The following is a 22,489-nucleotide window of genomic DNA, read 5'->3' on the forward strand; positions in this document are numbered from 1 at the left end:
CAGCCGAACCTTTGGCATATAGGAGAGCCACTTGAGGATGGTGAAGACGCCCTCAAAGTCATCTGGCACGGTGGTGTGAGTCACTCCATTATTGTGCATGATCTGGATCCCTCCCAGCTGGTTGTTGGAGGTATAAACTTCTCGGCCCAGAACCTACACAGAAACAAATACTTGTATCTTTTCCACCTGGCCTGATGTGACCAGAGTCCATTAGGTATCTTCACAATAGAGGTTAATAGTGTGAGTAATCTGCCTTTTTGATTGGCTATGTATGTCCCTCTAATTTTGCCTTAATTTTGATTTTTGTTTGCCTTTATCATGCACATACAGTAATTGCTAAAACACCCCCTATACTAAACTAATTATTTAGATTTCAATACTTTCCATTCAACAATAAACGTGATTTTTTTTAAACGCACTGACCTTGTTAAGAGCACTTGCCCCAGTCAGGATAATGTGAGAGTTTTCCACCTGAATCACTCTCTGTCCCAAACGGACCAGATAGGCTCCGATTCCGATAGCACGACACGTCACCTGCCAGAGCATAGAAACTGAGTCAGCAAAATGTTCCAAAGGGTCACATGGTTACTGTTACTCGAGAGAAATTAGATCCACAGTCTCACCATACTAATGGTAATAATCTCCTCATAGGCCTGAGAGGATTCTCCCGCAATGGTGCCAGAACCTCGCAGGTTCTCCACCCCGATACCGTCGTCCTTCCCGATGACGTCAGTGATGATGTACCTGCAACACAGGTGGGAACAGTGAGGAAGACAAAGAAGAAAGTAGTCTCTATTATCAGAATCAGAGTGACATGGCAGATAAAAGTCAAGCAATAATAAAGTAGCTAACATGTTAAATATAGAAAAAAAGCACACATAAGTAACAAAAACATTCAAATAAGTACTCATCCATGGCTAGAAACTGAGTGGCAGCATTTAAATAGTTAGGTGAACATATTAAGGTTTGAGATACTACAAAAATTCTGTTTTGCACATACAAATATTATGGTTATTGCAGAGTGGAATTGCAGAAAAAAGTGCATTAAGGTGTATTGCACAAGATCTCAAGAGTCTGTATTGTGTGAGGGTCTGCCAGGGGCCGTGGTGGTTGTCCAACAGACTCCAACAAATAATCTGAATTAAATCCTTTATGAATACAAACAGCCAAGGATTTTTGGTACCTGGACTCTCCACCCTCCTCTACATGGTGGCAGTGAACAGCGTTGGTGGAGCTGATGCGTGTGTAGTCCTGCGGTGTCAGGTAAAGGTACTTGAAACCCTGGAGAGAAATGGAAATATCATAACATTAAACGTCAAACCGCATATACAGCAAATACTGCTTCAGTACTTCCTCGACTACTTTATAATAGGGTGTAATTCAAAGGTTTCAGGGGTCACCTTGTAGGGGTCAGAGGGGTCAACCCAGGCCACCTGGAACATGTGTTTGATCTCGTCAGCGAGCCCGATGCGTGCTCCACTGTTCGCTGCGATGTAAATGCGGGGGATGCCCTCGGCCCGAGACAACTCAGACGCCTTGAGGAACAGCACGTCTTCCTGAGGACCAAATGAGCCGAGCGTGTGTGTGATGTCGTTGCAGATGACGATGATATCTCTGCCCTGTGGGTACTCTGGAGTCTTCATATTCATCCTGAAGGCAACCATCCCCACCTGGTGAAGGATGGTTACAGTAGTGATCAGCATCATGACACTGAAAGAGTATGAACTGACATACATGCTTTAAAAAAAGTTTCCTACATCATTGTCTCCAGGCAGGCGGTTCATCTGCCCAAGTTGACCTTGAGGGTCCAGAACCAGCTCGGTGCACATCAGCACGTCTTTAGGGCATTTCCCCCCCGGACCCCACAGCTTGAATAATGCCTACAGGAAAGATTTGCAGCAGAAATCAGACACCTTGAACTTCAAAAAGGAAATAAACCCGATATGGCTCGTTATTAGTACCTGTCGGAACATCTCAGGGAAGTCATAGACGTATGTTGTCCCCAGAGTTTGAGCCTGGAAGCGCTTGGCCTGCAGCAGGTCTTTGGTCACATAGGGAGTGTTGATCAGCATGCCATGCAGAGGACCCTGCTTATCTCCATATGACTGGAACATGATCTGGAAAGAGGAGTTAGGGATTTATTTGACCATGAAAATGCAAACATTATACAATTACATGAACAACGTATCTCATGCCTCGTCTTTTGGTTCCTATTTAGCTTTAACAAACAGCTTGAACTAGGCTACCTCAGTCAACTGTCCTTACCTGTCCAGAACAGGGGTTAGTGACCTCATTGTAAAGGCTAATGTCCAGGTAATAGCCAGACTCATTGGTAAGAAACAGACGGACGGGAATGGCGTCCCCAGTTGTAGTCAAACGGATGTTGATCTTCAGCTCAGCCTGCAGGACCCGCAGCTTCCAGAGACGGCTGCCGTAGCGCATCACCATGGAGCGAACAGACTCCTCTATCTGGGAGTGTCAAAAAGAGGAAATGGATTTTAAAAACACCACTGAGAAATAATTGTACTTATCAGAAAAGTTATGTAAATATCTAAGTAGACATAAAAAGAGATCTCTCAAACAAAAGCTAATTCGGAGAACTGTACGCAACCATGAATAACAACACTTGTAACGTTGCACTATAGTAGCATAGATTAGCTAGACACTGACTTTAGAGGGGTCCATAATGACAGTGGGGACAAAGTTGAGGAAGATGTGGTTGCAGTCTGTGCGGAGGCTGGTGTTACTGAAGGCCACCTCCAACTCATCCATGGCCTCCAACAGAAGACGTTCACCCTCATTTTGAAGGTATTCAAAGGAGGCTTCCTGTTTGGGAATAAAATGTATTTCAATCAATCCCAAAACATTCCACTAACCAAATATTACAAAGAAATGTTTTAATCTTTGGGAAAACAGCCAATATAAAAGACCTAACAAGTAGTCAGAATCAATAAGCTGAACTTTCCAGTTGAGTTACCTTTGTGATGAGATCCGAGTGGCGGATAATAGCTCGTATGAAGTAGCGGTGGTCCGTGACTTCAGCCCCCTCCTGGACGCGAGCAGCGCCGAGGTACAGCTGCATCTTGTGGTTGGCGCAGGGAACGGCCTTCAGGTAAAAGTTCCTCATGCGGTTGAGCTCCAGCTGAAAAGCTAAAGCCGGCTCCAGGTTACGGTAAATACGATCCTCCTTGAACTGAAGACAGACACAGATTAGAGGGTCATCATCTCCTCAGACAGCAGCAAATCAACTCAATAACTGCACTCTGATGACCACGTCTACTATAAAAAGGTTCAATGAAGAAATACGTACCCCATCTCGAGCTCTGAAAGTGAAGAACTTGGGAAATTCTCTCTGTTGAAATGAAATATCAAATGAATAACAATCAGAAACTAAACAAACTTACTCGACAAAACCTGTATTGGCAGCTTTGGGAAGCAGCAACTAAATCATATTTAGTCAAAAAGATATGAACTACAACAGTATGCTTTGTTACCTCCAGCAGACATTACAAGAATTTGTTAAATTAAACTTGTAAAAAAAAGTCAAGAAACGTTTATGGTTAGAGATATAAATACATGTATGTTTGTGATACAGGGAATGGACCCAAAGACATTGTGTAATAATAAGGAGGTTGTTGTTGTTTACCTTCTGTGCAATCAAAAATGTGATTCTCCTGATTCCATATTCAAAGAGGACAGCTTTCTGTAAAACATTTTAAAATAATGAACTAAAGACAGACAGAAACAATATCTCACATTCAAAGACAACAGTCCTGTGTTAAAAGACGGCTGACCTTTGACTCGGCAAAGGCAGTGAAGGTTGAAACCAACGCATCGTCGTCTTCAGTGTCTGCTGTTTTTATGGACACATTAATGATGTGGATTGGGTTTTCCCTCGTGTTCTGTAGGGGATGGAGGAGATATTGGTTGCTGGAACAACACATAAAAACATCCCCTTTTATTGGAAATGAGTGACCCTCACACGCCATCAGCACTCACCCTGGAGTTCATCTCCTCAAAGAGGCTGGAGCAGGACTCTGTGAACGGAGCGCTCTCTGAGGGTGGCTCTGCAAAGCTGGAGAGAACTTCATCAAAATTCCTGCACAAAACAAAAGAAACACCTCGTCATTTCTTTTGCTTTTATCTACACACCTGGACAAGTGGAGCAAAAGAAGATTGTAATCAGTTAAAAAGTGACCTTTTGAATTCTTCAAAACACTGGAAAGCCACCATGGCTCCCATGCGCTGGCAGGGTGGAGACAAGGCTCCCTCCAGGAAAAGTTCACTGCTCTGACGCCTCATTTTAAACACGCTTGATCCGCTCACTGGAACGGGACACCTGAGAAAGAGATGCACATAGACAGTGACAGCAAGACAGAAACATTTCACGATCAGATCGTTGGCAAAATTCGATTCAATCAAGGATGCTTTAGAAAAAACACTGAACAGTAAGAGTCTAAATATTTGTACAAAGCAATTAAAAGCAATTAAAGCAAAACTGGATGTTCTCACTGTATTCATTTGATAAAAAGTGCCATAGGTTCATTTCATATATTGGATTGAAAGGGAGTCCAAATGTTTATCGAGCAATTGTTACCATTTCTACTGTAATTGAGAGATGCAATTCTTGAATTATGACGCTGTAGAATTCATTCCAGTCAACAATGTCTCAGGCGTGAAGTTTTTAAGAAGAAAGTGGGGAGAAAAAAGATGAACCTCTCAAAAAGCTCAGTATTGCTAAGCAACAAAAAGAGAAATATATGGAAAGCTATGAAGTGAATAAAAAAGGACTTGTTAGAGGAGTCCTTAAGCAAAGATTCCTGGTTTCAGAAGACAGGAGGAAAGAAGCAACGCATTCTGCATGCATTGCAGTAAGACACACACGATCAGGTGCTTTGGCTGGTTGGGAGGAGCTTTACTCTACCTGTTCAGAGTAGGGCTGCTCCCTCTGAAATCAGATGATTGACAAGTGAATATTAGCAGTGGATGATCAGACGGTACCTCCAGGCATTACGATTAGATTAAAGCTTTTGAGATGCTGGCACAAGCATATCATTGTCCCGTTGATCAGAGCATCCTTCCTTCAGTGATAGCCATAAGCAGTTAGAGCAGCAGTTTACAGGCTCTGCAGCTTCACCACTGGGTACAGGATTATATTTATTTCCATATTTATCATGTCTATCAGGCCAATGTCGTACACAAGACTAAACTTAAAGTACCACCTTGATTCATTAATAAACAGCCACCAAGTGAGGTATTATTCTATTCAAAATATGTGTATTCAGTTGAAATCCTGCCCAGTGGTGTTGTGTTTACTGTATTAAAGGTTTACCTGTTGGGATGTGATGTTGGCAGCATAAACTGGAAGTCTACAGCACATGTGCCATCCTGCAGCTGGTGGTGCTGGATGCTGTTCAGCTCATAGGCGATGTAAGCTCTGCGCACATACACCTGAACGTCAAGATAAAAGAGGTGGGTACCACTTTACAATAAGACTACCCTTATAAAGGGTTCATAATTAAGTTATAAATTAGGTTGTAAACTCTTTATTAATCATTAAGAACCATTTATAAACAAGTTCTAACATAGGCATACGTCAACACAGGCTCACTATTTGGCAAGATGACTAAGCCTTATATTGGCTACTTAGCGAGAATCAACTCAGTGAACAACAGATACCAAGGATGCTGGCTGATGAAGGAGATGAAGTAAGCTAAGTAGCCAATATAAGGCTTAACAGTACAGATACATGTGGGCTCACTATTTGGCAAGCAACCGGTCACAGTTGCCCTGTTTATCTCATGTCTTATAAAAGCTTATTAAAGATTTATAAAGTGTTCACGACCTAATTAATAAATGAATTACAAACTATTCATAAAACCTTTATAAGGGTCTTATTGTAAAGTGGTACCAAGAGGTGAGTGCCACTTATTCAGGAATAAAAAGACATTAAAATAAGACATGACCCTGACCGTACCTCCAAGGCAGCCATGCAGACGACTTGATTGGTGTGATAGAAGAAATTGGGTAAAACGTCAAAAATGGAGGTTTCGGAGAGAATGAGTTTCTGTGTCAAAGAAAAAACAAATATCACGTTGATATTTAAGCTGCTGAAAATGTATGATGACAAATGCATTTCTCCACACAACGCTAACCTTCAAGTTCTCTGGACAAAACTGGTGGCCGTACATGTCAATGGCCGACAGGAAGATGGACTCCACCTGGTTGTGCCTCAGTTCGTACGATGGTAAATGGGAGGCAATCAAGACCTAGGGGTACATTTACAAATATAATAACAAGTCTATACAGATGATAGAAATTGTTTTGTTTTTTAAAAGGATGCATTATTTCTTGAAATCTGAGACATGTGTATTTCATTGTATAATTATCTGTTTGTTTTACTTTGATGTGGGTTTATTTTTATTTTTTTTCCGTTTTATTTTCATTTTTCATGGCTCTGTTGTTTAAGTTATATTGATAAGCATTTTTTTTTGGTTTCGCCTGTGTGGGCATGTGCGGGTGGAAGGAGGGAGGGAGGGAGGGAGGGAGGGAGGGGGGAGTGTAGTGAGTGTACTGTGATATTACAATATAAATGAAATGGAATCGATTACTGTACACTATAATGAAATAAAAAGACTTGTAAAAAAAAAAAAAAAATCTGAGACAAATCTGATGAACTAAAAAATATAATATGAATCCAACTTGAGGTGTCCTGTCTGCTAGATCAACATGATTAAACAATGTATTTACACAATCAGGGTAATGTTTAACTGACATTTACCAGATACTGTTATTACCTGTCTGGCTCTCAAAGCCACCTTGGAGTTCTCCATCTTGCTAAGCTGCGTTAGCTCGTTCAGAATGGCCATCAGCTCGTCAGCTAGCATGGGATCCCGTCCACACAGCTGGTCCTACACAGAGTTCAAAGTGTCTTTCACTAAACCTTATGAGTTGAAGGATTCATTTATGCATGTTAAGTGCTGAAGCCTTACTATTAGCATTGTGACTAGGAGGTTCTTCTTGAAGACCTGGGCATGAGAGAAGATGTACTCCAGCACAGGACTCATGTCAGGTTTGTGCTGCTCCCTCAGGTTGATAACACACTTGTCATAGTGAGCTGTTGTGAGTACAGTGACATTAGTGATGACAAACAAACCACAGTTATTCAAGTAAATGCTTCATCTAGAGTTTGGTGTTACCTTGTTGAAACTGCATCTCCACTTGCAGGTATCGCTTCAGCAGATCAAGAACCACAGACTTCATGTAACCACGAATCCCACTGCGGTACCTGGATAAGACATGGTCAAACATGTGTCAATGGATGCATTATTGTTTAATATTGAATGTATTACTTCTGTACAATCTGCATCGGACAATAACAAGGATAACACTAACCTCTGTACCAGCTGAACAATACTCTGAGTGTTCATGAAGAACACTTCTCGGTCAGCCTTCCTCTGTAGGGTTGCTGCATGGCTGTCTAGAATATTTGCAATCTGGATTGAACAGAAAAACATCATCAGATGAAATCACCAACAGTATTTGTATGTATTTAAAGAACTTGAACAACTGCAACATCTCTCACTCGTTGGCTAGGGAACTGGCAGAGGACCGAGGTGATGTTGCTGGCATACTGGGCCATGACTTTACGGATGTCATTCTCCACACTGGGGGGAATGCGGCTCGCCAAGCTGGTCATGATCTCCTGCAGCTCCAGCAGCGGCAGCGAGGGGTCCCGCAAAGTCTTCATCAGAGAAGCCACCCACAGTTTCAGCTGCAGACAGGAACAAAGAAAAGAAAAGCAGCACTTCAGAGTTTAATTTACGCACCAGCACGTACAATAGTCTTGCTTGTTTGAAGTGAATATGTCAGCACTGTGCTTGTTGTCCTTAGTTGTAATCTTAATGGTTTATTGCACTAAAAGTGTCAGCTGAATGCAATGTAATGTAACATGCACATAGGATAAAAACACTTAAAGGTCCCATGTCATGCTTTTCCGGTTATTAGCCGTCCCCTTGTGTGTTATGAAGTTTTTCTGCATGTAAACGGTCTGCAGAGTCAAAACCCTTAAAGTACACCCTGTAGCGAGTAAAACTCTAAAACAGAAAATACCTCCCCAAAACGCCTCGTTGGTGAATCGTCATTATGACGTCATCATCCATTTGATTCTTCCGGGTACGTGCTTACGAAAGCACGTACCCGGAACTAAATGGGCCAATCCGTGGAGCCGTTACGTTAAGCCCCCGCTGATTGGTCCAAATTGACCAATCCACACACACACTCAGTGCATGCAGCTTTGCTGATCTCTCCTCCCTGGCTGCAGGCGATTCGTACCGACCAATCAGAGCACACTGGGCTCACAGGGAGGGGGGGAGCTGCAGCAAGCCGTTTAGTGGAGAAAGTGAATACTGCTAAATACACATACTTTACAGAGATGCTGTATGCGAAACCAATGTGAGTTTGGAAAATTGCACAGTATTCTTTTATTTTAGTAGACCTCAACAATGGAATTATGATCAGTGGAAATGGCCATGACATGGGACCTTTAACAGCAATGTCTCTTTCCAAAATCCTTTTTGGTAACTCAAGTTGATACACAGACATAGCTGTCAGCAGTTTCATTTTTTTGTTTTCCGAAAAGAAAACACATCCTCCAGCGAGAGGCCACCGAGGAGCCAGCTCATTATTTTCTCAAAAGATAGATTTCTGTTGAGTTTTCAAATGAATTTGTTGGTGCTTTTAGCAACACAAGCTGTGTGCCATTTAGTTCCCACAGAAGGCAGACACCTCTACGGTCAGTACCTCGAAATAATCTAGATGGATAAATATCCCTAAAGGTAGAGGAGAAAGTATTTTGTAGTATGGGTGAGTGTTCCTAGCATCTCTAGAGGCAGAAAGCCTGCTGTGTACCTTAAGGCTGAAGAACGGCTCTTCCAGGCAGAAGCCGCCCATGACTTTAATCAAGTTTTCGAGCACACAGTGAAACACTTGGTGAAGCTTTTCCCCAACAATAGGCAGTGGTTGCTGGGGTGGCAGTATGGCTGTGTTGAGCTCCACCTATGACAGGAGGTGAAAGCAGGAAAGATTATATAAAAAATTCAAAAGCATCAGCAGTGAAGGAGAACAATTTGAGCACTTTTAATTCTGTTTTTTTATTATTTTACCCGGTGTATACTGCTGGGGTCATCCAGGTCTAAACGTGCCACCACGCAGCCCTGCTGAAGAACCGCTCCGGGTCTCTTTACAAAGTTGACACAACCAGACTGATGCACGGTCAACGTCATCACCATCTTCATCACCTGAAACCACAGATCAACGACATGTCCATAAATATGGCAAAGAGAGACAACAGGGTATATGCAGGAATCCTGAAGTCAGATGTAATTCCTTTTAAGACCTTTTAAGACCCTTTCCATACATTTTAAGACCTCATCGCCACTTGGAGTTTTAACCGTTTACATTGGCGACACACTTTACCTCACATTGACTATATACAGTATTGATTGCCCTTCCTCCTTATCTTCCAACCATTTGGACGCAGACTTGCATTTCCCCATAACGATGTTGTTTAACAACCGGCGTAAACGGACCTTCGCACGCTATCAAGCAGTGAGCGTGCGATGTCCTGTTCAGATGACGTCAAATCCAACGGGATGCCATAAATAAACTACACAGAATCACACTACACACCTACGCAATGATTACATTCAGGCAGACTGTAGAATACAACCTCTTTGGACAATTTAGATACTTATTGAAAACAAGCTACAAAATGTTATACCTTGGAAAATGCCGTTTAATACTTTTTAATAGCCTTCATTTCCACTAAATAGATGTATCAACTTTTAATACTTGTTAAGACCCCGCGGTCCCCCTGGACAAAAATAAACTTCACCAAAAAGCTGTCTCATTCACCTCAATCTCTGCATAGATCTCTCCAGTACACACGTGACCTCCGTCATCCACCATGTACTGCAGCAGTTTCCCAGCAGAGGGCGCCCTCAGCACCGTGGGATCCTTCTCCTTCTCAAACACACAAGTCTTGTTGCCGACGGTGATTCGGTAGCTGTAGGGATACATTATTTCAGAAAATAAATATTGAAACAAAACAAACCAATCTACGTAGAGAGAAAGAGGAGCTCTTGCCTGTCCACTTCCTCCTTCATGTAGGTGGTGTGGCTGCTGCCGTCGTAGGACAGCAGGAGGCCGCCATCATTCAGCCTGTGGACATCAATCTCTATGTTGGAGCAGTTCATCATGATGACATACGTTGTTGGGGATTGGCGAGACACCTGGAGGCAGGAAGAGATGATATATTGAGTAAAAAAGTAAGAGCTCAACAAGGAACGTATAAAGGGAATAAAGCAGATACCTTGAAGCAGAACTTGACTCCTTCATATATTAAGTCCACATTGACAGAGTTGAGGAGACTGGCTGCAGGCAGTACTTGGCCTCTAAAGATGCAGCAGTTTTTATAAGTCAGTTATATAAACATACAGCTGTTGAAAAAACGTAATAAAAGGGAAAGAGTCTACTGACCTTTCCAGGGAATGCAGGTAGTCAGACATGCTCTTTCTGAAGCTTGTGTCTGCAACATGTAAACCCCCACAAACAATACCCAGCATGGTATCTGGTCTCTCCGCCTGCAAGAAGAGTATAATGCTTTATGAAACAAACAAACTATATCAAACTTAAAAAACCAAGTCCTCGGGTGTGTTATGATTTGTAGCACACGGTCTTCTGTCTCCTACCTGCACTTTCTCTGCAATGAGATGATCCAGCCATCCGGTGTCAATGTCATTGTTTCTGAAGCTTTCGGTCTCCAGTAACTTAATGAGGTATTCAACAGTGGTCCTGAAGTCACCTCGGATGGACAGCTCCTTCAAAGCCACCACCATGTTCCTGAAGCACAATATCACACCTGATAAACACATGTATTCTATGAGATTTACAAAAAGAAATGCCCCTAAAAATGTTAAGAATCAACCTTGAATTGCATTAAAATTGCATTAGCTGAATTTTGCCCTAATGTCCTCTAAGATAGTATTATATAATGGGCCGATCATTGCATTCTTACCAGTTACATAATGGGCAGTTACAATATTTGGGCATTTTTATGTTTTATGTCTTGTCCTTGTATGTTTCTTTGTAAAGCGACCTTGAGGTTATGAAAGGCGCTATATAAATTCAAGTTATTATTATTATTGTTATTACTGGCTGTTGCGTCAAAAGCGACAGCAGATATCTCAGCATTATTGGATCAAAAGAAGAGGCTTACGAAATGGCTTCTTCACGGTTCTCGCCCCAGGAGAAACAGTGTCCAAACTGGGAGTCTGCAAATTCATGCAGGCCTCCAGTCGCCCCCACGCTGAAATAACCCCAGACATTTTTACTGCTGCGGAAGTTCAGCTCCTGCACAGTGCCAGAGCTGGGCTTGAACCCCTGAGAGAGAGCACAGCGATTAAAAAGTCAGTGGTGCGAGTCAAAAGGAAATACAAATACAGTGTTGATGAAATGTAGCTCTACCTCATCGGGGTTCTCACTGGTGATGCGTGCAGCTATGACGTGACCTCTTGGACTTGGCATGCACTCTGGATTCTCGAGGTTAATGATGGTGTCGGCCCACGGACTTTCTCCATAAAGCAAGCGGATGTCCTTAATTCTATGAATGGGGATGCCCATCGCTATCTATGAGGGAAGAGACAAAACACAGAGTTAAAATGGAACAATATTAACCTACAACCATCATGGCCCCAGTAGACCACCACACAACAAAGACTATAACACGAATTTGAGCAATATGAATATGTGCAATATATGCACTATATATACACCGCTTCATAATTATAATTATTATTATTATTATTATTATTATTATTATTATTATTATTACGGTACTACTGGCTGCTTTCCCTAAGTTAGACAATACAACTTCTGTAATAAATCTGTAAAAAACGTATAATATATTATATACTTCGACTTTTAATACTATAACTGGCTGCTATCAAATAATTTAATACATGCTACACTTGTTTCTTTAAATACTGTTACTGGTACTGGTATATTGTAATTCGTGTAATATCTATTTTTATTTTTAACATTTAATGCACGCTTCTTAATTATTATTAAACTATTTTTGGTTCTTTACTTTTGCTGTAATATGGACATTTCCCCTTTGTGGGACGAATAAATGTATTCTGATTTGGATTTGCAGGAGGATGACTAGTTTAACCCCTGTGTTTTTTGTATTCTTACGACTCTTTTTTTTACCTGAAGTTGGGCAGCTGGCAGGTTTACATCTCCAATCATCTCCGTGCAGGGATGCTCCACCTGCAGCCGAGGATTCAGCTCCAGGAAATGGAAACTCCCGTCTTCAGAGAAAAGATATTCCACCGTGCCCGCACTCACATAACCCACCATCTTGGCCAGCCGCACAGCATACTGGGCCAGGAAGAGGAGACCAAATATTAAAGGAGGAGTTCTTGATAAAGGTTGGATAATAAAAACAAGCAGTGACAAAAAACTGACCTGTTCCATTTGCTCAAATGTTGAGGCAGAGGCTATCGTGGCCGGAGCCTCCTCTATGATCTTCTGGTGCCTTCTCTGGATGGAGCAGTCTCGTCCAAACAGAGAGATGGCGTTTCCATATTCATCCGCCAGGATCTGCACCTCGAGGTGTCTGGCATGCTGAGCCAGCTGCATGACGAAGATGGGCGACCCGGGGACCTCTGTCTGAACCTGCAGTCATAAAAAACAACACCTTAGATGTAGGAACAGCATTAAATTCAACTGTATAGAAAAGGTGCCATTAAATGAAATCAAACCTGTCTAAAGAGACTCGGAAAATCCTCAGAGTTTTCTACTTTCCGGATACCCTTTCCACCTCCACCTTCAGAGGCCTTGATAAAAACCGGATAACCAATTTCTTCAGCCCCCTGCAGAGAAACATCACATTAATAAACAAAATATATTTGACAGGAGATAATCGTTTCAGGGACAAATAGGCAATTTTGAAGTATTAAGTATGAGGATTTTTGTTAATATGCTTACTTTCATCCCATCGTCTACATCAAGAACGCAGCCCTGTGTGTAGATCTCCGGAGGAACACTGATAACATTGCCCAGAAAATTGTCTTCCTCTTCCCAGTCCACTTTCAGACCTGAGAGCACCAGACACAGAAGAATAAGAACATAACAACACTGAAAAAAACTGAGCAGAATAGTGTTAGTATACATTATGTGAACTGAGACAGTGTGGGAGGTAAAGCATCACCTGATCCGCTCCATGGTAGCGTGGGAATGCCAGCACTCTGAGCCACAATGGAAGAAGCAATTTTATCCCCGAGGGCCCACATGGCCTGACTGGATGGCCCTGAAAGAAACAGTCAGTTAACAATAAGATTTGACTCTGATGCTAATAAAAACCTTTAAAAATAAAAGCAGTTTCAAACAAAATGTTACCCAGAAAGGATATCCCTGCTTTGTCCAACAGCTCAGGCAGTTTGGGATTTTCTGAGGCATGACCCCAACCGGCCCATACAGCCTGTTAGAAGTGATACACACATTTATTTTACTAACAAGTAGGCACGGATCAAAGATAAAACAGGTTACAGGCAAGAATGAACACTGGGCACCAATATCTTATTTCAAACAGGTAAGTATTTAAAACATGTAAAAACAAGTAACCACGAGGAAGGACATGTCAAAAAGCCTTTATCATAGTGGCTTTTATTATTCAATAGCCAACATCTGTTTACCAGTGTAGGGCTCTGTCAGGAAGCGATTTTATGATTTAGCGACAATACAGGCTTTTTCATATTTCCTTCCTCGTAATTACTTCTTATTCCATTTTAGAGTGTGGTTCACATTCCTGCTTATCCTGTTTTTGTGGCCCCCAAACACACTTTCCGTCTATATTTGGGTATACAGAGCAACCAGTTATCTTTTATTGATCTTCAAAAGTAAGTGTTACATTTTTTCTTGAAAAGGTCTGTCAGAATAACAACATGAGGAATCCCAAAGTCCTGATAAATAGAAAGCATGTGCTATTTGGTTTTAATTAGCTTAGGGAAACGCCCTGCCAATCGCTATAAAAAGCCATGAGACTGCGGGGCCGTGTGCACACAAAGATGTTGAGAAGAAGAATTTACTTCAATAATGATCAAATTAAATTATAATTAATAAAACACTTGAGATTATTTTTGCTTGCTTAGTGTATATTTACAATTAGTAAAGTATTTTGAACATTATAATAATCTTTTAATACTTTATTTTACAATTTGTAGGACTGAAGGGAACATGTTATCTCTAAATGTGTTTAACGCAGCGTCCACACGGCGGGGTGCGTTGAAGCTTGCCGAGCTTGTCTGAAACTCAACCAACAACCAATCACATGAATCTCCCGCCCCGGACACACAAGCACGCGGTTTGATTGGCAAGAGCTTGTACTGGTATATGATTTGATTGGCTGACGCTTCCGACAAAGCTTCAAAAGTTGAACATTGCTCAACTTTTGAAGCGAGCAAAGCGAAGCAACGCTCCCACAATGCAGTTCGGCAAAGCGTGACGTCACCCCATTCAAAGCGAATGGGCAGAAGCGTTGAAGCTTCAACACACGCCGCCGTGTGGACGGGCCGTAAGTGTGCTCTTGAGAATTGGTAGATTATGATGTTACCCAACAACAAATTATAAAATAAATGAATATCACATATCAGCGTACCTGAACTGGGATTCTTTTGGCAATGTCCACTATCAGCTCTACGTTGGCGTAGTTGTTATTGTTGGCTCCACCAGGCACAGGCACATAATGGTCTGCCATTTTGATGTATTCTAAAAGTGAAAAGATTAACAAATTAAAATATAAAACCAATTCTGATCATTAATAATTCAGTACAGACTTTCAGGGAATCACTCCAATAAAACTTTGGTCAGACAGCTGACGTAAGATAACGACACACTGCCTAGTGTCTTATCTCTCAGTCTCACCTAGATAACTTCTGGGAAATAAAATCTGATAAGTATCAAGTTCACAATGACCTGCATTGGCTTTCAAGTCTTCAGGGGTTACCATGACAACAAAACGAATGGTCCTCTCATTGCGAAACATTTCGTAGGACCAGCGGCGGATAGAGCGCATGCATTTCACTGCAGCTATACCGTTGTTAGCAATCAGCACCTGTAACAGAAATAGAAACAACTTGGCTCGTCTAAAGAAAGACAGAAATGCTGCACGATGCAACGATTGCAATGAATTGAAACAACACAGGAAGGACTTCTTACTTTTTCAATGACACGGTTGCCACCAAATCGGGTGACAAACTCGGCAGGAGAGGCCACGGTGAAGTCCCTCTGTAGATCCATCTTTCTGTAGTTATGTCCTTTCTTCACCAAGTGAAGACCAGACATGCTAGGCCTGGAGGGGAAAGCTCATTTTTAGTCGCCTCATTCAATAACACAGAAAACCACTTTTGTTCTGCATATTAGCTGCATCCTTTATTAAATAATCCAGGAAGAAGTGGGGTCTTTTATATCTTCAGTAGGGCTGCTTAATTAATCGTATTTTAATCGCAATTACGATTATGGCTTGCAACGATTACGAAAACAACGTAATCTAAATAAAACGATTATCTTTTTATTATGATATATATATATTTTTTTTTAAATAATTATTTTCTTTTTGTTTGTTTTTCAGTTGAATTATACTTAAAGTTCAGGGTAATCAACTGTTAAAAAAATACTCTTTACGTTTTTTTTCTCCAATAAATTGATGTTTTCAAAGTAAATGGATAATCGTTTTTAATAATCGTGATATCAATTATTGACCCAAATAATCGAGATTATGATTTTTGCCATAATCGAGCAGCCCTACTCTTCTGTCATGGTGGTAAACAGCTACATGACAGTGTGAGTTAAGGACTGTTAACTATAAAACAACAGGAGAGCATTGCATACTGTATATGAAACCCAAGTCAAAGTTCAGTCTTTCCTGAACAAAGGCGCGCTATGGATTGGCCTATTTATGTTTCCGCTTATCTTCTATTACACTTAAAACACTGCTCTTTAGAGAAAATAACTACAGGGTCAACACTGTTGCTTGTGGTGAACATTTTTATCTGATGTTCACTAATAAAGAAACTTTAAGAGCATGCTGCCTTTATTTTTGAAAGCATATGGTTTATTACATCTTTCTTTAAATGTCTGATTATTTGAGATTATGAATGTGAAGTCAAAACCCATTATCAGATTTAATTTGGAATCAAGTTGATTCACGTTGGGTTAATTTGTGTTAGCCTACAGCCTTTTCATAATGTAATTTTAACAACTAAGTTCACAAATTGCCATAAGGTTATTTCCACATAGTTGTCAGATAATGATTATCAATAGTTCACAGGAGTCTTTCCTTCCAGAGTCCATAAACAAACACTTCAGACTATCTGGCTCTTAAAGTCAATGTAATAATTTAAATCACATAAAAAAACAGCCCAAGCATTTTGCAGGCATCGCAAGCTGCATTGTTACACATTAAATCTCATCGGATTTACGTAAGTTTAAGCAAAGGCAGTAAAACTGAAATGTACTTTACTTTCATTGAATCGTTCAAAGTCCTTTATGATGTAAGCCCCACCAGAATTACAAAGAACACACAATAAGAGACATTTTGAAATCTTGTTTTACATTAAGAGAACAAAAGCAAAGCACCAGTTTACATTTTACAATACACAATGTATAATTGTACGCACCATGATTATCAGCTGGCTCGTACTGTACCTTGTTCATTCCAAAGTCTCTTTGAAATTACAACACAAGAGACTTCATTGAAATGATATACCATGTTGAGATATCACTGAGAAAACACCTGTGTTGCATCAGTGAGACCTGTGGGAGTGTAACTCTGTATGAGCCAAAATGAACTTTAAACTATTTATCTCTTCTTTCCCAGGACATGAGGCAGGAATTCATTCACTGAAACAATGAGTAGCCTATGTGTTTTAAAACAACTTATGGACCTATTCTTGTTGTTTCACTGGACTGCTTGGCAAGTAAGTCATTGCGGTCTGTTTTAATCTTCCCTAGAGGGTACGCACCATAGACTGTACGTACGCACTAACGGAGTGCCTTTTCTTTTGTATTTCCTCAAACTTATGTGTGCCAAAGCAAGCCCTGTTCAGTTACATAACAGTCAGGCAACACGAGTGATCCTCAGTCTACAGACATGTGTCCAGAAGTATCTATTCTCATTTCATACAAAGTAATGACGCATGTTCCCATTAGTTCTGCTCATAAAGCATGTCATAGCTTTGCACTAAATAAACACTGCAGCTAAAGTATCAAATTACAAACGACAGAATCTAAGTCTTAAAAGCACCTACCTTCCGAGATAAGGGAACAAGTTCAAACCCTGCCAGCTGTTTTCCTCCATATGTTTTTTCACCTGTTTTATAATTCTCTATTAGTCAAACTAGATTTCAAAATGTAAGACCGACCAAAACAAAAAACTCTACAAAGTGTTTCCTCTCCTGTGCTCCCTCCCTTCTCCCCTCCCACATTTACAGCTTTATATTCTACGGGTCTCCTTGGACATATTACAGGGTCCTTGTTCTAAAAACAACAAAAGGGGTAAGACCAAAAGTCTCAATTTGTTTTCACTTGGAACAAGAAAGCCTCCAGTATCCAGTATCCAATGTGAAGATGTTGGACATGTAAGGGCTCAAACCTGGCATGATTGTACAAATAAATTGTTTAGTTTCTATTTAACATTTTTTAAAAGTGCATCTTCTTCTGCTGCAAGACTTCAAAGTGCAGGAAGATGTTTTGGCTTAGATTTGGGATACAACAATCCTTTACCTTGCTCCCCTTCATGATGGCTCCATGCACACATAGCTTCACGCATTAGGGTAAATCCGTCCAACCAAGCGTGTCCGGTTGAAGCATGAAGCTATGTGCAGCAAACAACCCTTCAAAGCCACGATCAAATGATAGGATTCATATCATATACCAACGCTGGGTATACAAATAACTTTCTAACATTCAGACTGCAAAAGAAAAGCTACAAATAAAAAGTTGTTGAAGATTGAAAAGTGTTTTTGTTTGCCTTGTTGTGACCTAGAGTCCCACTACAGTTTTCAAAGTCATTTGGTGTGGGCTCTTGTTCCAGTAATAGAGTCGGGGGGTGTTTGACATTCGACAATAAAGCACGTCAACTGCATGCAGTCAGGTGATAACACACAGCTTGTAGAGACAGCAGTAAGTGCAGAAAAGCACGTCACCTATGTGGCCATATGTTCTAGCCAACACCATTTAGGAACATTCATCCTATTGACCTAAACAACCTCTCTTTTTATATAAGTCCTTCCTAATATTTGGGTAAGATGCTCCCATGTTTACGTCACATGTCAGAGTTGTACCCCACGGTCAAGGGCTTTGCCTGTGAGTAGTCACATGATTACAGTACATACAGCATTTTATTTCACTGTATGGCATTTATTTTTACATTGAATTTGTAGCTAAATTAAAAGACTAATGTCACAGCAGGATTTGGAAAAACTTGTCCATGCTTTTATCTTCAGTAGACTGGACTACTGTAATGGTGTCTTCACAGGTCTCACTAAAACATCTATTAGAAAGCTGCAGCTGATTCAGAACGCTGCTGCTCGAGTCCTCACTAACACTAAGAAAGCGGATCACATCACTCCTGTTCTGAAGTCTTTACGATGGCTTCCTGTGTGTCAAAGAATTGATTTCAAAAATACTGCTGCTGGTTTATAAAGCTTTGAATGGTTTAGGCCCAAAATACACTTCTGACTTTCTGCTAAATTATGAACCATCCAGATCTCTCAGGTCTTCAGGGACTGGTCGGCTTTCTGTCCCCAGAGTCAGAACTAAACATGGAGAAGCAGCGTTCAGTTATTATGCTCCAAATATCTGGAACGAACTCCCAGAAACCTGCCGGTCCGCTGAAACTCTTACTACTTTTAAATCCAGGCTGAAGACTTTTCTTTTTGCCGCTGCTTTTAATTTATATATTCATATCTTAAACTGCACTGTAAACTTTATTATCTTTGCTTTTTAATGCCATTTTCTTAATGTCTTTCATTTTTGTAAAGCACTTTGAATTGCCTTGTGTTGAGTCCCCCCAAAGGTAGTTAAAGTCATTAATATTGGGGTTAAAGTCATTATTGGGGTTGAAGTCCTCTACGTGTGCCGTTTTGGTTTCAAGACCCTGGTTCTCGGAGGACACCAAAAAAGTCCTAGAAAAGACAACTTAAACGTAACTAATGTGCATTTAAAGAAAAGAGGAATAGTTTTGGCCAAAACTAAAAAGGCACCTTGGGGTACAGGAATCCGTTTTGGTTTCAAGACCCTGGTTCACGGAGGATACCAAAAAAGTCCTAGAAAGACAAGGCAAACTTAACTATGTGCATTTAATAATAAAAAAGAGGCATAGTTTCGGTAAAAACTAAAAGGTACCATGGGGTCAGATTATAATTTTCCAAAGGGGGGTTCGTTCAGATGTGTGTATCTCACACTGCACTGTAACTGTGATTCATGTATCTTTGCTTTTAAATGAGTGTTTTTAGATATCATTTCATAATATCTTTCTTAATGCTATTAATCTCTTTCATTTTTGTAAAGCACTTTGCCTTGTGTAGAAATGTGCTATATAAATAAACTTGCCTGACTCCGGACAGTTTACATGAACTTAAATAGAAACAAGGTCTTACTTCATGCCTGGGGAGATGTTCTGAGGCGCTGCAGAGGACGCCACCTCAGGAGAGGGTTTGGGGGCGGAGGGCGGGGGCTGAGCTGCGCCGCTGGGAGGTTTGGAGACCAGAGGCTCCTCGTCTGAAGAGTTATCCTCCGACGCTCCGAGGATGAACTTGAGGCGTTGCCTGTCCTCGGGCCCTGAGCTGAGCATTGGCCCTCTGGGTCTGGAAGGTCTCTGGGTGTTCGGTCGCAATGATGGCTTTTCTGAACTAACCTCAGAGGACGCCTGCAGAGCCTTCACTGTTTGAACTTCAAGACCCGTAGAGGCAGGACTACTGTCTCCCTGAGGACTGATGTCTCCATTGTGTGTTACTGCGTGAGGAGCTGTTGAAAGGGAATGTTCCCCCGGATGAGGGGATTGTGTAGCGGGCTTATCCTCCTCTGCTGCAGGCGCACCACAGCCAGGGGGAGATTCCTCTCCTTTCACGGGCATCGCTAGCATCTTGGTATTAATCCTCCACAGAAACAATAATATCCATACGATTAATCCCAAGACTGCGAACGGCAGCATTCAAACAATCCTTCTGCGACTGCAACAAGAGCAAAATGGATATTATAAGCCATGATTAGTGCAAAATAAATTATCCAACAATAAGTTATCATCAGTCATAAGACCCACCCAAAAATAAAAGTGTATTCAGTAATTAAAATTAAAACAATTATTGTTTGAGTCTGTTTTTTTGTGTCTATGCCTGTATGTTTGTAATAATATAATGACAATAACAAACTTTATTTATATAGCACCTTTCAGAACATAGTTACAAAGTGCTCTCACATACAAATACACAGAGAGCAAGTGAACTAAACAACAGCTTCTAAACATAGAAACACAGAGTTAAACAGATAGAAAATAATAAAAAAAAAATACATAGATTAAGAATAAATGGATATAAAAATAAAATCCCATAAAAGCAATTCTAAAAAAGTGAGTTTTCAAAAGTGACTTAAAAGACTATTTTAAACAAGACTTTATTTTTCACTTTTTCACCATGACAGTGAGCCTGACAGCATGTTCCAAGTCATTCTTGTGTATTTGTTGATGATTATCTTAATAATGGAAAGAACGAGCAATGATGAATGTATTCTTCAACTGTAAAATGTCCTATTTTAGAATATATTTTCAAAATTCCGTAACAACTTAGAGGGCTCATTTTCTCAACAAAAAAAAAAATGTATGTAAAAAATGTAAAGTTGTCTCTAAAATATCAATATTGCCGTCAAATATCAGAAGGATTACAAATTAGAGACTTGTGTTCTTTGTGAAAAATATGATAAGATATAAAATCAAATCTAATAAAAGTAAGTAATAAAACATTATGCTGTCTGTGCACTATTCTTGTCTAAAGACAGTTCCTTCAAGGTGAAGGGAGAGGTCCGAAGTCTGTTGGGACAGGGTCAAGCTGGGTATTTTGAGATAAGATTCAAGGGTTGGACTCAACCACCAAAGACAGACAACAAGAGGTAGAAAGGATTACTTTTAAACTCAGCTTTAAGTCCTTAAATACCACAAATCAAGACACTTAGAAGTGTAGCTATGGTTATAACAGCAGGGCCTGGCAGGCTACATTTCCCCGGCAGTGCCCGGTAAACAGCCTGAAACAGCTGCAGTGAGAGCGGCTTCTTATGGAGTAAAGGTCAACACTGAGGGAATGAAGTGTGAGGAGAGGGACGCACAAACACAGACACAAAGACAAACAACGTTAATGAGCATTTGAAAAATCAAACATACACACAAATTAAGAATATATAAGTATGAAATCCGGGTGAAACTAATTTGGATTCCTCATGTTAGTTTGAGTCTGTATTTCTCATGAAAAATATGTTAATATGGTATCCATTCATTCCAAAGAAGCATTCATTAGAGACACAAGGAGGTGTTTGTCCTCTAGCCACTATAGAAACAAAGGAAGGGTTGAGATATAACTTCCAAAGTTGCATTTACAGTAGAAGGCATAAGAGTAAGTGAGTTGTTCCACTGAATCCCAAAGGAGGATACATGAAGTTAAAGTGTGGTAACTTAAGCTTCATGCTGACCTCAACGGATTGTCAAATGTAAACAAAATGCCAGAATAAATTGGCTTATCGCCTGCAAACTGAGCAAAACACATACCAGTGCACTATGGTTTTCTGACAGGAAATCATGAACTTATACGTGACAGAAATAAGACTCAAACATGAAGTTCAGGCAAGTCAATTCCGAAAGAAAAACTATCCTTTCCCATTGTTTACCAAACAGGAAAAGGAACATGTCTTTAAGATCACACATGAAGTACATTTGTGTCAGCAAAATAAACGTCAAGTAATACATCACTAAGTAAACATTTAAATAGGTTTTTTGTTGTAAACATATGTGATGTACACTCACCACTAATAATGGACATCACTGCTCAGTCGTTGTTGTTGTTGTTGTTTCTGCACGGCTATCGAGTTAGCTGCGACTAAAGCACCTCACTCTACAAACACATGTCATTACTTCAGACAAATCGAAATGAATTCATATTAAACCACCACATACACTGGCTGCTACTAGTTTTAAGGTTTGAATAATCTTTATGACAGCAGCAGGAAATGTCACAACCACTCACCCGCAGTCTCTCTCCCTCCTCCTCCTCGCTGGAGGATTTCAAGCTCCTCCCAGGAAAGAGGAAACGCTCCGAAGATCGTGTATAAATAAGATGTTTGAGTATGTGGGGAAAAAATGTAAATAGTTTTTCTTGTCAATCTC

General features: G+C 40.6%; 1 protein-coding gene across 8 annotated transcripts in view; it reads right to left on the reverse strand.

The window, feature by feature from the left end:
• Window positions 1-22,391, reverse strand: part of acacb (acetyl-CoA carboxylase beta) — a 26,602-nt gene extending 4,211 nt beyond the window's left edge. The window contains exons 1-45 of one of the 8 annotated variants that reach the window (XM_079685925.1): window positions 22,350-22,391; window positions 22,130-22,217; window positions 19,722-20,294; window positions 15,280-15,412; window positions 15,037-15,175; window positions 14,720-14,829; window positions 13,462-13,543; window positions 13,274-13,372; window positions 13,051-13,160; window positions 12,825-12,935; window positions 12,529-12,738; window positions 12,271-12,441; window positions 11,527-11,688; window positions 11,279-11,442; window positions 10,752-10,902; window positions 10,540-10,643; window positions 10,373-10,454; window positions 10,147-10,292; window positions 9,916-10,066; window positions 9,165-9,299; window positions 8,911-9,057; window positions 7,586-7,774; window positions 7,396-7,496; window positions 7,200-7,288; window positions 6,993-7,117; window positions 6,798-6,911; window positions 6,156-6,269; window positions 5,978-6,067; window positions 5,333-5,451; window positions 4,925-4,948; window positions 4,199-4,339; window positions 4,000-4,099; window positions 3,795-3,902; window positions 3,647-3,703; window positions 3,311-3,352; window positions 2,978-3,193; window positions 2,671-2,826; window positions 2,266-2,469; window positions 1,962-2,117; window positions 1,758-1,880; window positions 1,401-1,670; window positions 1,184-1,281; window positions 624-744; window positions 424-534; window positions 10-153 (exon numbers count right to left, since the gene is read on the reverse strand). In XM_079685925.1, coding sequence (XP_079542051.1) covers window positions 10-153; window positions 424-534; window positions 624-744; window positions 1,184-1,281; window positions 1,401-1,670; window positions 1,758-1,880; window positions 1,962-2,117; window positions 2,266-2,469; window positions 2,671-2,826; window positions 2,978-3,193; window positions 3,311-3,352; window positions 3,647-3,703; window positions 3,795-3,902; window positions 4,000-4,099; window positions 4,199-4,339; window positions 4,925-4,948; window positions 5,333-5,451; window positions 5,978-6,067; window positions 6,156-6,269; window positions 6,798-6,911; window positions 6,993-7,117; window positions 7,200-7,288; window positions 7,396-7,496; window positions 7,586-7,774; window positions 8,911-9,057; window positions 9,165-9,299; window positions 9,916-10,066; window positions 10,147-10,292; window positions 10,373-10,454; window positions 10,540-10,643; window positions 10,752-10,902; window positions 11,279-11,442; window positions 11,527-11,688; window positions 12,271-12,441; window positions 12,529-12,738; window positions 12,825-12,935; window positions 13,051-13,160; window positions 13,274-13,372; window positions 13,462-13,543; window positions 14,720-14,829; window positions 15,037-15,175; window positions 15,280-15,412; window positions 19,722-20,275 — 5,973 coding nt within the window. In that variant the 5' untranslated portion in view covers window positions 20,276-20,294; window positions 22,130-22,217; window positions 22,350-22,391. The other 7 variants (XM_079685927.1, XM_079685924.1, XM_079685926.1 and 4 more) reach the window with 7 other exon arrangements.
• Between the last annotated feature and the right edge of the window lie 98 nt (window positions 22,392-22,489).

Source organism: Notothenia rossii, assembly GCF_949606895.1.
Source record: "Notothenia rossii genome assembly, chromosome: 6".
Classification (NCBI taxonomy): Eukaryota; Metazoa; Chordata; class Actinopteri; order Perciformes; family Nototheniidae; genus Notothenia; species Notothenia rossii.